Genomic DNA, 13,652 nt, shown 5'->3' with positions numbered 1-13,652 from the left:
AGGGAAACAAAATAGGTCAGGCGGACCTAAAAAAAAAATTCATTTCAATTATTGTGTAATGCTCATTTTGACCAAACTGGAATTAAAATGAGAATTAAAGCAGTTCCACCTATTTAGATGGAAGACCAAATCCAAGGTTTGGGGGGTAAATGGGCATACCAAATTCTATTTTTTTTCAATTCCAATTCCAATTTTACGGACCCAAACAACAGATTAGAAATTTTTTAGAATTCCAAATGCCAATTCCATTCTAATTCCGCAACCAAACGAACCCTTATAGACTTGCTTGTACTTAGTTTGCCTATATGTCATGGACTTAACTCTATCCAGAGGGCACCAGCTACGGTGCAACATATTTGCATCGGACCAAACCATGCTTTTTTATGTCCATCTATGCGATGACATCACTGCTCTGCCAGGTAACTGAAGTACACCATGTGCCAATTTTGAATTGGTAAAAAGTATATATTAGTTTTAAGTTGGATAAATGTATAATGTTTATTATTTTAAACTAATCTATTTAATATTTTCTTAATTTTTATGTTTAGTAATTTTAAAGTTAACATTTTTAAATAAAATATTAAAATTTTACCATTTTATTTTATTTATTGATATCTCTTTTAAACATTTCTATATATTGATATTTATATATGAATACATTATTATTTTTTAATTCTATTTTAAAATAATTAATTACAAACTTAAAAATTATATATATATATAGTACTTTTCTTAAAATAATGTATCGGTATTAAGGACATACATTATCTTTAAAAAAAGTACTAGGTTTTTATTAAATTTATTTTATAATTTTTATTTTATGTCATCTAATGAAATAGTTTTACAATTTTAACTGTAAACTTAAAATTTGGTCATTTAATAAATCATTTAATAGATATATTTTAATTATTTTAGAAGGCAATTTTAAAGATTGAAATTTCAAACTTTAATATCTATAAAAAAAAATTAAGGTTCAAATATTGTTTATTTCTTTAAAAAAATTACTAGGCCATTTTTTTAATTTTATATATGTTATTTTATGAGAAAATTTTAAAGATTAAAATTTTAAACTTTAACATGAATAAACAATTAAACTATAAAAATTATATAGTTGTTTTATGTTATGTAAAGAAATAATTTTTAATTATATATATTTAAAAGGTAATAAACAAGAGTCAAAATAAGTCAACTTTTAAATAAATAAATTTTTAATGGTCTATTATATACTATTTTGATAGTGCTTGTTGAAAAGAAATGTAAAGTACTAATATTTAGAGCTCTAAATAATATATACTATTTTGATAGTGCTTGTTGAAAAGAAATGTAAAGTACTAATATTTAGAGCTCTAAATAATATATCAACTTATAATTGATTAAAAATAAATCACGTTAAAAAGTTTACCAGGCACATTTTTAAGGGTGAGTGAGTAGTCAAGTTGGTGTGAAGGCGAGTCGTGAGGCGTAGTGTTAGGCTAATGATCCCGGTGCTACGCATCAACTCCGGTTCGAGTCACACTAGGTTTACCACAAACCCTTTTGGCCAATAGTGGCATGTTGTGATGGTTAAGTTGTTGCGTTGTTATCCTTGCCATCCAGGTTCAAATCTCATGGGGATGAGGTCCCCCGTTTGTGGCCTCACTGGTTCATAGCTCCAGGTCAAAGCGTTGGTGGTACCGGTGGGCATGTTGTGCCAGCGCTACCGGTCACATTAAAAAGTTTACCAGGCGCATTTTGCATCACTAAAAATAAATCAACTCAAAATATGTCATATCTTCTTTTACAAGATTATTGGTACATGAAATTTATATCTTATTTTATTTTGAACATCCTATTAAGTTTGGAAGAATAAAAAAATGATTGATTTTATATAGTTTTAAATGAAAGAATGTATATATTTTTAATGTTTTTATTATTATTATTATATTATAGATTCTCGAAATCTCATTGTTTAGACTGTATATTATTTATGATTTTTTATTGTTAATATATAAATATGAATCCTACCCAAATTATGTGAAATCTTTTATATTTGATTTCATATCTTATACTTAAGATATTTGAATTTTGACAAATGATACAATAGAAAAATATGTAATAACGAATAATTTAAAAAAATATTTTCTAGAAGCTTCTCAAACTTGCTTGCATTCTTTTTTAGTTTCTTATTATTATCTTTGATAATAAAAGATATATTTTAAAGCACATACTATGGAGTCTTACAATAATGAGCCCAACCCAAAGTACCTTGACAAATAATATACATCAATTATGTCTATTGAAGAAAATCTAAAGACATGCATCTTTATGTGATTTCATAAGAAAAGAAAAGTATGGGCTCATTATCTAAATAGGGTGACAATATATGTTCTAAGATTGTTCACAATTGCTTCTGGATTAGATTGTGTTGAGATTTTTACCATCAACGTTTCGAATTACACTGCGTGATTCATCATCAGGTTGAGAGAGCAAGAGCTACAAAAAATATAGTCAAGAGAGATTATTTCTCCTATACTAAATGAAGAAAACAAAAAATGAAAGAAAGAAAGAAAAATTATTTCTCCTATACTAAACTTTCATAAATGTCTTAGTCAAGAGAGATTATTTGAACGGAAGGGATGTCTATTAAACACCAATCAAATGTATTGTACATGATCATTGTATTAGACTAATGATTAATGCAGTTCCTAGAATTAGTACTAATTGTCCTCTTATATTAGATTACAATTGCTAAATAAAAACTATGCACCCTCTAATATCTCTATTATATTGTTCCAACATATTGTAACAATTGCATCAAACGATGCAATTGTTAGTTGTAATACAAGAGTTGGTGTAACACGAGACGACCTCCTACTCTTTCAAGAAAGCACTAGAAAAGAAGCTTAAATACAAACCGACGTTACACGACGGCTAGAATAAATGGTGGGGAAAGCGATGGACAAAACTATACAGTGATCCCAAAATGCAACAATAATGACGTCTAATTAAAAATTTGCAGTACCTGGTGCTCAAAAAAAAAATTTGGGTTGAAGTCTTTGCATATTAACCTCACGAAAAAAAGATGGGTCGACGCATCAACTTCGCCATTAAAGTCATCGCTGAAGTCACACGAACAAGATATTTTCAGATATTATTTTTTTTCCCCGCGAGAACAATTCGCACAAAACCTTGATTCTATTATTTTCAAACCTCACACAAAACCATGATTCTATCCTTTCGAACTCTACCCAAAAATAAATCATATTTCTAAAATCAATGCTTCCATCATAGATTTTGTGTAGAAAATTATGAATCTGTCGTAGGAATGCTTCGATAAATCCACGACTCCATCATTTGGTAACTTTTTGTAAAACCCCATCATTCTGCCATTTCTAAATATCTGGCTCTGTTTTTAAGTCATAATTTCATCGATTTAGAACTTTATATAAAACGATGATAAAGTTAAACCGCCATTTCTATCTTTTTTTTCTCAAAACCTGTAAACAACCATGATTTCATCGTTTTTAACCTTGCATAAACCATTATTTGGGGACAAAAGATTGATCCGAATGGCCTAGAAATGCAAAAATGACGTATTTAGATTTCATCAATTTTGATTGATGTTAAATGCAATGTCGGACAAGATTTTGTGGCTGCAATTATATTGGGAATCTGATGACCGAATGCCTTGCCCGAAGCTGCCGTGATGCGTTTCCCCTCTATTTACTCACGGATGCCCTAATAAACCGAAACAGTTTAAAAATCATCAGAGTTTCATTTATTTAGCAAAGCATTTGCTCAAAGTGTAGAAAAGTAGGGGAAAAATGGAGATTGGAAAGAGAGGAACACTTTTGTTTTGGTTCATCATAGGAATTCAAATTCATGCCTCTCTGCAATTCAAGCTGGACGGCCTCAACAGAGATGATTTTCCTGAAAATTTTATATTTGGGGCAAGCACTTCTGCTTACCAGGTAACATCACTTCTTCTCTCTTCTCTTTTTTTTATAAATTTCTTGTACGGTTAAAATAAATTCGGGTATTTGGCTCTGGTATACCTGTGTACAGGTTGAAGGCGCAGCACAAATTGATGGCCGTAAGCCTTGCATTTGGGATACTTATACGCATTCTGGTTAGTTCCTTCTTTTCTGGAATAAGAGAAAATGTAGAATTTGAATGAATATTGGATCCAATGATCAGGGCATTAGAATTATTTTTCCTTCCTGAATGAACGCGCTTAAAAAGGACCGACTTAAATCTGTTTGTACAGGGAAAATGTTTGATGGAAGCACAGGGGATGTTACTGCAGATCAATACCATCATTATAAAGTAATATGATTTCTACACAATGCTTGCAAGTAAGGTAAATGTAAGTAACAAATATGCATAAGCTTTAAGTTGGCTTAACATGTCTGCTGCAAACATTTTTTTTCAGGAGGATGTTCATCTGATGTTTAAAATGGGATTAAATGGATATAGATTTTCCATCTCATGGTCTCGACTTATACCCGGTACTGCCAGAAACTATTTTCATTTCAACATCAAAAGTAGGAATAGCACTGCATCTCATTATTCTTGATGGTCTTATCTACTGTTCTAAACCCTACAAAATTAAAAGTAAAAATTGAGCTCCTTTTTATCCACCTTCAACTCATCTCAATTTTCTGTCTGTTGCAGATGGAAGGGGTGCTATCAATCCAAAGGGATTGGAATACTACAATAATCTCATCAATGAACTCATTCTTCATGGTAATTGTCGCATGAAAAGAGCCCAGCGCCACAAATTCATAGTAAACCCTACATTTTCCATTCACAGTCAAATTAAATTAATTCAAAAACTTGTGATTGACGACATTTGTAAGATTTGCAGGTATTCAACCGCATGTTACGTTATTCCACTTTGATTTGCCCCAGAGCTTGGAAGATGCTTATGGCGGATGGCTCAGTCCAAAAATAGTGTAAGGTTTCAATCTATAATTGATTTTGAATTCGGTATTCTTTTGTAACTTGTAAGCTATGCTTAACAAAATTCTTCAGAAGCCAGAACCTTTAAGAAGTGGCTTTGGTTATTCATGAAGCTAATCTTCTCTTTAGCAGATTCCTGACAATTTTTCATTTGGTCTTATTAAACAGAAAAGATTTCAGAGCGTTTGTAGAAGTGTGTTTCAGAGAATTTGGGGACAGAGTGAAGTACTGGACAACTTTCAACGAGCCAAATGCATTTCCCCTTTTAGGTTATGACATTGGCTGGTGGCCTCCACAACGCTGTTCTTATCCATTTGGATTTGGCAACTGTAGTGCTGGAGATTCTACGGAGGAACCATATGTTGCTGGTCATCATGTTCTATTAGCTCATGCTGAAGCAGTTGAACTTTATAGAGAAAAATTTCAGGTTATAATTTTTCAACGCTTTAATTGGGCAATAGATATTCTTATGAGTGGTTTGCCCATTCTCACTTCTGAAATGGCTCAATTATTCTCCTTTTGATTTAGCCCTAAACTATGAAAGTAGGAAAATCCTTAAGGGCTATCAAACAAGGGCTTAAAATAGGCCTATATGCTGGTTATAAATTTTATGCTTGCATTCAGATGATGGGTCACGGAGTGTGATCCAACATGTTGATGCTAAAATAACTTACATAATGAAATCCGGAAATAAAATTCACATATTTCAAATAGATAGTGAAAATCTGATAATAGTAGCTGAGTATCCCTGTTTTTCCTGCAGCCCAAGCAAAAGGGTTTAATCAGCCTGGTCATTCTGGCGTTGTGGTATGTGCCATTGACAAACTCGTCGGAGGACATAGCTGCAACTCAAAGAACCGTTGATTTTCAAATTGGGTGGTAAGTGTTTACCGAAATGAATCAGGATGGTACTTTTGATAACCCTATGATAGAGTCTTACATCTGTAACAATTTATTATGATCCTTTTTGTTTGTTTGTCTAAAAGGTACATAGATCCCCTTTTCTCTGGGGACTATCCTTCTAGCATGAAGAAGATTGTAGGCTCCAGGCTACCTAATTTCACCGAAGAACAATCTAAAAAGCTGAAGGGATCTTTTGATTTCGTTGGGTTGAATCATTATGGCACTTACTATGTCTCCGATGCACCTAGTCATTGGGTTTCTAGTGAAAGAGATTTTATGAGAGATATAAGCGCAAAGCAATCAGGTACATAGCGAATTGTGACACGCACAACGAAGTTATGAATATTGGTAAAATCATTTCGGATACTGATGCATATGTTTTTTTTTTTCTGTGTAAAGTAATGCGAGACAATGTCCCTATTGGTAAGGTAAGCCCATATTTTATTCCTTGGAAATCATTAGGTAGTCAAAATCTTTAATGTGAAATAGAATTGGTAGAGTGGAACATGAAACTTTTACTCAATTAAATTGCAGATAGCACCAACTGGGATTACAATCGTTCCGTATGGATTTCAAGCATTATTGGAACATTTCAAGCTACACTACGGCAATCCAGCTATTATAATCTATGAAAATGGTACTCACTGCCCTAAAGCAATTCTATATTAATAGCTGTTTGTGAGGAACCCAGATCTCCATGAAACCAAAATATATATTTGCCAGTGATACTCAATTCCCTAAACCTTCATGCAATTTCAGATACCATCACTACCCTGTTTTCCTAGGGCATTTTGGGAGACACTCGTGATAATACATTTGCTAAACATTCCATATGTTGCAATTCATTGTGGAATAAACAAATTAATTGTATGTTAATGGCTATTCAAGTGCAGCGAGCTTAAAGAATCAGTGGTGTCTTTTTATGGGACCCAAGTCTCAAAGTAGCAAGGATATATCTGATAAGTAGGAGATATTTTTCACAGCAAGTCAAATCGTGATATTGCTGTTAGAATTCAATTGAATAGGTTTTTATGAAACTCATTGATCCGTTTTTATGAGTAGCGCTTCAGAGGAACCATCTCTCATTTAGCACTCATTACATCTAGGTGATGTGCACTTGTGAGCATCACTTAGATGCAATGAGTGCTAAGTGTTCCATTAATTGTCATGAGAAATGGATTCCTCCAAACTACAACTTATAAAACATGAGTCAACAAATTTGACTCAAAAACTATATAGTTGAATTCTGATAACAACAATGATATTCCTGTTGTTTACGAGCCATTCAATTAAATATCTGTTCAATTCTAGGCAATTTTCAATGTTTATTTGATTCTTTTTCCCCTAATTTCTGAAATGTTTTTTGAATTGCTGCATAGGATATGGCACCATAAACAACAAATCTCTTCCACTCTCTGAGGCATTAAATGATACGGGAAGGATGGAGTTTATCCATGATTATCTTGAGAGTTTGCTTCTCGCCATCAGGTAAGCTGAATAAACAAAAAAAAAACTCTCGACTGTATACAGCTTATTATATTGAGCCTTAGAATGCTTCAGTATTATTGTGAGCATGATTATGTGGGTGCCCGGTGCAGGAATGGATCCAACGCTCAAGGGTACTTCATCTGGACATTGATGGATAATTTTGAATTCTTGTTTGGTTTTAAGATTCGTTATGGCCTCTTCTATGTAGATTTCAATGACAAAAATTTGAAGAGATATCCAACTGTTTCTGCGCGCTGGTTTACCAAATTTTTGAAAGGGAAGAAACAGATTGATTATTTATGGAAGAGAAGAGGAGGGCCCCCTAATGTGGGTCATATAGCTGTATCCTCCCAATTTCTGTCCACTAACTAATTTCATCATACTCTACCCATTATGCGATATATCTGAACAGAACACAAGGGCCTGGGATTTTAAAGCTCGTGCCCTGGTAGTGAACTGCAACTCTGGTGTCAGATGGTTTTTTTAACACAACGAAGTAGGAATATAGAAGGTGGGGCTTGCTCTACAGCTTCCATGATTTACTACATGTGCTTCAATTCATTTTATTTTAGCATGGCTATCTAACCACCTGAAACTCATGGTATTTAAGGATAATTTAACAAAAATAAACTTACTGTGTATGTCCTTGGTAAGCCATGCTTTTTACTTTGATATTTAGACGTTTCTCATGTATTTAAATGCAGATGAGCAGGATAAATAAAATGTTGGAGTACAATGATAATGGCGAAATTTCTGTATTGTGTCATTTTTTTTTTTCATAATTTTGGATATATTTGACTTAATGATTGAATTCAATGATGTACTTACATAAAGGAAAGCACATGGGGAGTTGTTATAATTTTGTTTATCTAGGTATTGTAAAATAAAATCGGATGTAGATGATATTTTTTGGTTTGTTGGTTAATTGCTTATAGCTTTATCTTGGCTTATGGGTAGTAATGAATCATGATGCATACTATTGGATTTGTTATGTGTGTAACGGTATAAAATGTCATTTTAAAGTGTCACTTGATATTTACCTAAAGATACCCTAGTAAATGTAGAGTACAACCACTTCAAGAATAGCTAAATCTTATTCAAAATTGCCTTTGTAGTCGTTTCAAAAATTGTCAATGCTTAGGCACAAATGTCCTAATAGTAATCATTCAAAGATTCCAACTACTAGGAGTGCAAGTAGGTGGCAATTAGTTGTCGATATATTTTACTCATCACTTTTTTTTTAGAGTTTCTTTCATTAGTACGTGGTTAAGTAAGGAGTGAATAATAATTGGAACATGGATGTATGATGCTAATGCTTATATTTTTGTTATATTTGTTTATAACTATTGCTAAATGTGTGTATTTTGCCCATCATTGTTTTGCTTACTTTCACAGCGTTTGAAGACACCTATCTTTATTTGCTATAACAAGTTGCATTGATCAATCTTTCAATGATGAGATACCAAAATTATGAGGGTTTAAAGTTGGGCTAGTTGCCAATTGCCAAAGCTAGTTGATTAGTTGGAGAAGATTGGGCCAAATCCATCCCTTCCATTATGTCTAAAAGACCCAAAATACCCTCAAATGTTTGTCAATTCATAAAAAATGACATTTTTTTAGGAGATGAAAATTACGTATGGTCATAAAGAGTTGCACTTGTTTGTGTTGTACAATTGTACAAACAAGTTAGAGGTAAAAACCTTCCAAGCCTATTTTGCAAAAATGTTTGCCATCTTCCAAGCATTTTCAAGCAATTTTTTGCAACACTATCTAAATATTTAGCCTCGTTAGGACTACTAGGTATATTAAATATTTAATTTGCAATTGGCAAATAACAAAAAAATATTTTTTATTGAGCTAATATTAGTTGGTGTGAATGCAAAGGTGGGCACATTATGTTGGGATGATAGTTCATTGCATTTACTGTTTGAGCATGCATGTTTGTTGTATTATGAACATTTGCTTATATTGAATTAAGTACTTGCACACATGACAAAAAATATTCTTATGCATAATTGAGGACATGTTAGCACATGCATATTTACCTTAACTTCACTTAATTGAGCTTTAGTCAAGCATAATTTAGCTTAGTTTAGTCCATTAATTACTAGAGCACGTGACCAAAAATATTCTTATGCATAATTGAGTACATGTTTGCACATGCATGTTTAGTTTAAGTTCACTTAATTGAGCATTAGTTAAGTTTAGTCTAGTTTGACTCTAGTTTGCTTTTTTGTGTGAGCTACCTTTATGCATACTTTTAGAGCTACTTTTTACAAAAGCAATTCATTTATGCATTCTAATAATATAAATTTTTTGTACATTCTATTCTAAAACTCAAGACTTTTATAATATCCTTTGAATTGTTGAAGATGATCTTCTTAATGCTCTGAAAGTAGGAGTTATCACCTTTAATTATGTTTTGAATTTGTTATAGTTAGTACAAGATATATTTACTACCAAGGATCACCGCCCATCCTATTGCCAAGTCTAGTGTATATATATGCTTTTGTATGATATAATGGGAGAAGATTAAGGTGCGGTTTGCACTTCTCAGACCAGTGTGAATATCATGGTTAATATTTAACAAATAATACCAGTCAATTTCATTTTGCATCTCAATTTTATTGTGCAATCAAGTTACAAATTTCTTAAGTTGTGCAAATTATTTTTGCTTTTTGATCTTCTCTTTGTGACTTGTTGCGTGTTTGCATATGATTCCTAGCTTGTGGGTTGAAACATCACCAACTCTTACCTAGTATTAGAGCTCAATCTTTGTTGCTCTTCTACATGGATATCAAAGTTCAATTTGTTAAAAATTCTATATTTGAGGGATTCCATCCTGGGTGATTTTTCTGTGCACATTAGGCTTAAGTTGGCCTCATTGTTGAATTTAGAAGGACAAAATAACATAAAGATCCCCTATCTTTTTATCGAATTTTGAAAAGATAAGGATCATCTATCCTTTTTTCCAAAAATTTCAAAAGTTGGGCATCTTTTCTGTTCTAGGATTCTTATTTTGGAATTTGTGCCTTTTATTTTCTAAAGTTTTCAAAATATATGCAAGTATAACATTTTGTTATTATTGAGTTTTCAATAAATTTCCTCCAAATGTTTTTTTATCCTTTGTTTTTAAAGAAAATTAAAATAACAAGCCCCATCAAAGTTGAAAAAGAAAATAAAAGAAGAGAAAATATCTCTTGTTTATTTGTTATTTTATCCAAAACATTGTTTTACTATCTTTTAAAAAATACTATTTCTATCTCAATTTCATTGCACAATCAATACAGAATTCTAAATTTGTGCAAATTATATTACTTGCTCTTCTCTTTGTGACAGGTGGTGTGTTTGTAGATGATTCTTGGCTTATGAGTTGACATCATCAACGCCTCCTTTATGGTATTAAATCTTTGTTTTCTCTTCTACATTTAGTATACATGATTTTATTAGATTGAGCTTTGATATGTGACCATTGTCATCTACACATGTTATTGATTTTTCTCCTACGAGAACTTTATCACTAACCTTGAGATTTTTCACACCCAACATGTTTATCCACCAATGAGGCTTTGTCAATCCACCACTTCTACCTTACTCCTTATCCCTTTGCTTTACAACCCCACACACTCCACCCAAGTTAGCTCTATTGTCATCTAGAGAAATTTTTAAATTTTTTTCTTTGTGCTCATATTGGTGCCCAGGCACCTATCCACCTAGAAGTCTTATTTCCCCCTTTAGTCTATGAATTGAAAACTCTTTTTTTTGACTCCCAAGATCATAATTTTTCCATGATCTCAATTTTCATGATTTTGGTGATGTTGGATAGGTATTGATGAGTAATGTTATTCTTTTTGTGCAAATTTATTAGATTCAATCCCGAACATTATCAACAATTTGAGGCATTTTCTTTATTACTTGGACATATTGTTGATTTGAGATGTTCTATTTATTGAAGGGATTCATTTTAAGTTTCTTATTATATACTGGATGTTTGAGTTAAGTTTTTATTAGACATTTTCAATTTCTCTCTATTTGTGTGTCACGACTCTTCTTTTTTATTCAAGATTTGAGATTCTTACTCATAATTATCAGACATGGAAGCTGAGGGTGCAAAGATTTATTTAGTCATAGGGATAATGGTCCACCTTGATTGATGAAAAACCTTCTTTCAGGAGTATGAGATGTTTGCATATAGGAACAAATGTGATGAGGCGATGTGCTTGATTGCAATGCACATTTCAAATTCTTTATTCTTCCATATCAAAGAGTGCATTATACCTAGATAGAACTATGATAATATAACGATATCTTTGGTTCATTTATTGATGTAAGAGTCTTAAAACTAGAATTAGAATTGGCATCTCTTCCTATTGATTGATTTTTTACTATTGACAATTATTTGATTAAGTTGTTGAGATCTCAAGGAGCGAGTTGTGAAAAAGAGAAAAATGACAAGGATTGCATATTCTTGATTTAATATGAATTGAACAGTTTCTTTTTCATAGTTACCTACTCCTTTTTATTACACCACGTATAGGTTATGTGTTTCAATTTTCATGCCTCATTTAAGACATTTTGTGAGAGGTTGATTACGAAACAATAAAAAATCTTTAAAATGATGCCACACCCAAGTATCATGCATTGACAGGTACACCACCTAAGGGAAAGGGAAGGAAAATAAGAAGCTTAGGATAGAATCTAGGGAGACTATCTTCACCTCTTATGAGGAGATTCATTCTAAGAAGGAGAAACCCAAGTGTACCTCTTGTAAAGGAAATAGGCATGATGGGCAAGTTTGTTACTAGAAGGAAATTTATCAGTAGAAACTTATTAAGGAGCTCCATATTTCCATTCCTTCTTCATCTAATTCATCTTATTCTACCAATTATGAGGATAATTCAAACATAGAAAAGGGTCATGCATTGATACCACTCATAAAAATAGAGATAATGGTTAAGGTGCTTCGTAACATATTTCTCATTTACTTGATGACACTATTCTAGGGTCTCCTAGATCATCACATTATGATAAACACTTGACTGCAAAAAATTAGTTTGTTCATGTTGTTTGTAGCAGGTGATGTTTCATTGGGTACAAGGTTAGTGCCTAATGTGATTTTCATACCTAAGATTGTCCATAACCTATTTTTAATTTATCTGATAGATCAACAACCCAGTTGAGTTTACTTCCATTTTAGTGTTCATCCGTCATAAAAAAGGCATATACATTTGACCACTTCATTGATGATAATAATCCTTATGTTCATTGGTCTCATCCGTCATAAAAAAGGCATATACATTTGACCACTTCATTGATGATAATAATCCTTATGTTCATTGGTCTCATCCGTCATAAAAAAGGCATATACATTTGACCACTTCATTGATGATAATAATCCTTATGTTCATTGGTCTCCTCCATCTAGTGTACAGAGTAATTGAGTTTGTCTTTATGTCTTTATGGATCTTGACATGATTCCCCCATTACCTAAATCATTAGAGTTGATGATTGACATGGATTTTAGGACTTGGTAGAGCATGGCAATTTGTGTTTTTAGATTTGTAGGTGTTTTAGACTTGACTTATCATTCTTTTACCACAAGTTTGGACGAAATTCTCCTCTTTACAAATTCTACATTGGAGGAAATTCTTGATTCTCTTCATTCCATTATTTCTTCCCTAATAAAGGTTCTTCTAAGATTTGATGATAGATTCTTGGTGGCAATTGATTATTCTTGAAAGATTTCACTTGTGTGATTTATTCCTTCTTCCTTCACCATAGAGATGGTGTTTCTTCAACATTTACCATTGTATCTTTTTCTTCCTAATGAGAAATACATTTTTTTTGTCATCGTTGAATTCTCTTTTGACATCATACATTTTTTAATGATTGTTATGATACTTTTGGTGGGGTTATTGTATTGTATTCTTGTTATTGATGCATATCTTCGAGGTTTTTGATGTTGAGGCCTCCATGCATCACTTAGTCTACCACTTGTGCATAATTGCATTGTATCTTTTTATAGATGACCTTTGTCCCTCAAGGATTTTTTGATTTCTTTGTTTGTGAGAGATAAATTGCATGATTAGTTGTGCACGAGCACCTAACATGTCATAGTTATTGGGATCTATATTGCATTTTTTATTGCATCTTGTATCATTTGTGTAACATTTATACTCTCTAAGTTGCCCTTGGAGGGGTGTTAGTGTGAATGAGCTTACTTCTTATCTACTAATTAGCGGAAACATATTCTCATGTTAACTTAGGATTATCCTAGTTATTTATGTGTCCTAGATGTCACATTCTAGAAGTTGATTATA

General features: G+C 32.3%; 1 protein-coding gene across 1 annotated transcript; it reads left to right on the top strand.

Moving 5' to 3' along the window:
- Positions 1–3,766: 3,766 nt before the first annotated feature.
- On the top strand, positions 3,767–8,082 carry LOC149540099 (putative inactive beta-glucosidase 33). Its single transcript, XM_089801298.1, has 13 exons — positions 3,767–3,950; positions 4,045–4,108; positions 4,247–4,305; positions 4,412–4,487; positions 4,654–4,725; positions 4,847–4,934; positions 5,110–5,368; positions 5,705–5,820; positions 5,928–6,148; positions 6,244–6,272; positions 6,379–6,481; positions 7,224–7,332; positions 7,443–8,082. Exons 1-13 carry the CDS (start codon positions 3,804–3,806, stop codon positions 7,702–7,704), a joined length of 1,605 nt encoding a protein of 534 aa, XP_089657424.1. The 5' UTR covers positions 3,767–3,803; the 3' UTR covers positions 7,705–8,082.
- Positions 8,083–13,652: the final 5,570 nt, after the last annotated feature.

The sequence above is a fragment of the Cupressus sempervirens genome, chromosome 9, assembly GCF_028749045.1.
Source record: "Cupressus sempervirens isolate cs-2001-9-10 chromosome 9, ASM2874904v1, whole genome shotgun sequence".
NCBI lineage: Eukaryota > Viridiplantae > Streptophyta > Pinopsida > Cupressales > Cupressaceae > Cupressus > Cupressus sempervirens.
This window is presented reverse-complemented; position numbering and strand designations above follow the sequence as displayed.

Bases quoted from the DNA above. Each gene is read 5' to 3' on its own strand.
- LOC149540099 (XM_089801298.1), top strand. From the start codon at position 3,804: ATGGAGATTGGAAAGAGAGGAACACTTTTGTTTTGGTTCATCATAGGA. The intron at 6,149-6,243 runs GTACATAGCGAA...TTCTGTGTAAAG, and splicing joins TATAAGCGCAAAGCAATCAG to TAATGCGAGACAATGTCCCT. The intron at 7,333-7,442 runs GTAAGCTGAATA...TGCCCGGTGCAG, and splicing joins AGTTTGCTTCTCGCCATCAG to GAATGGATCCAACGCTCAAG.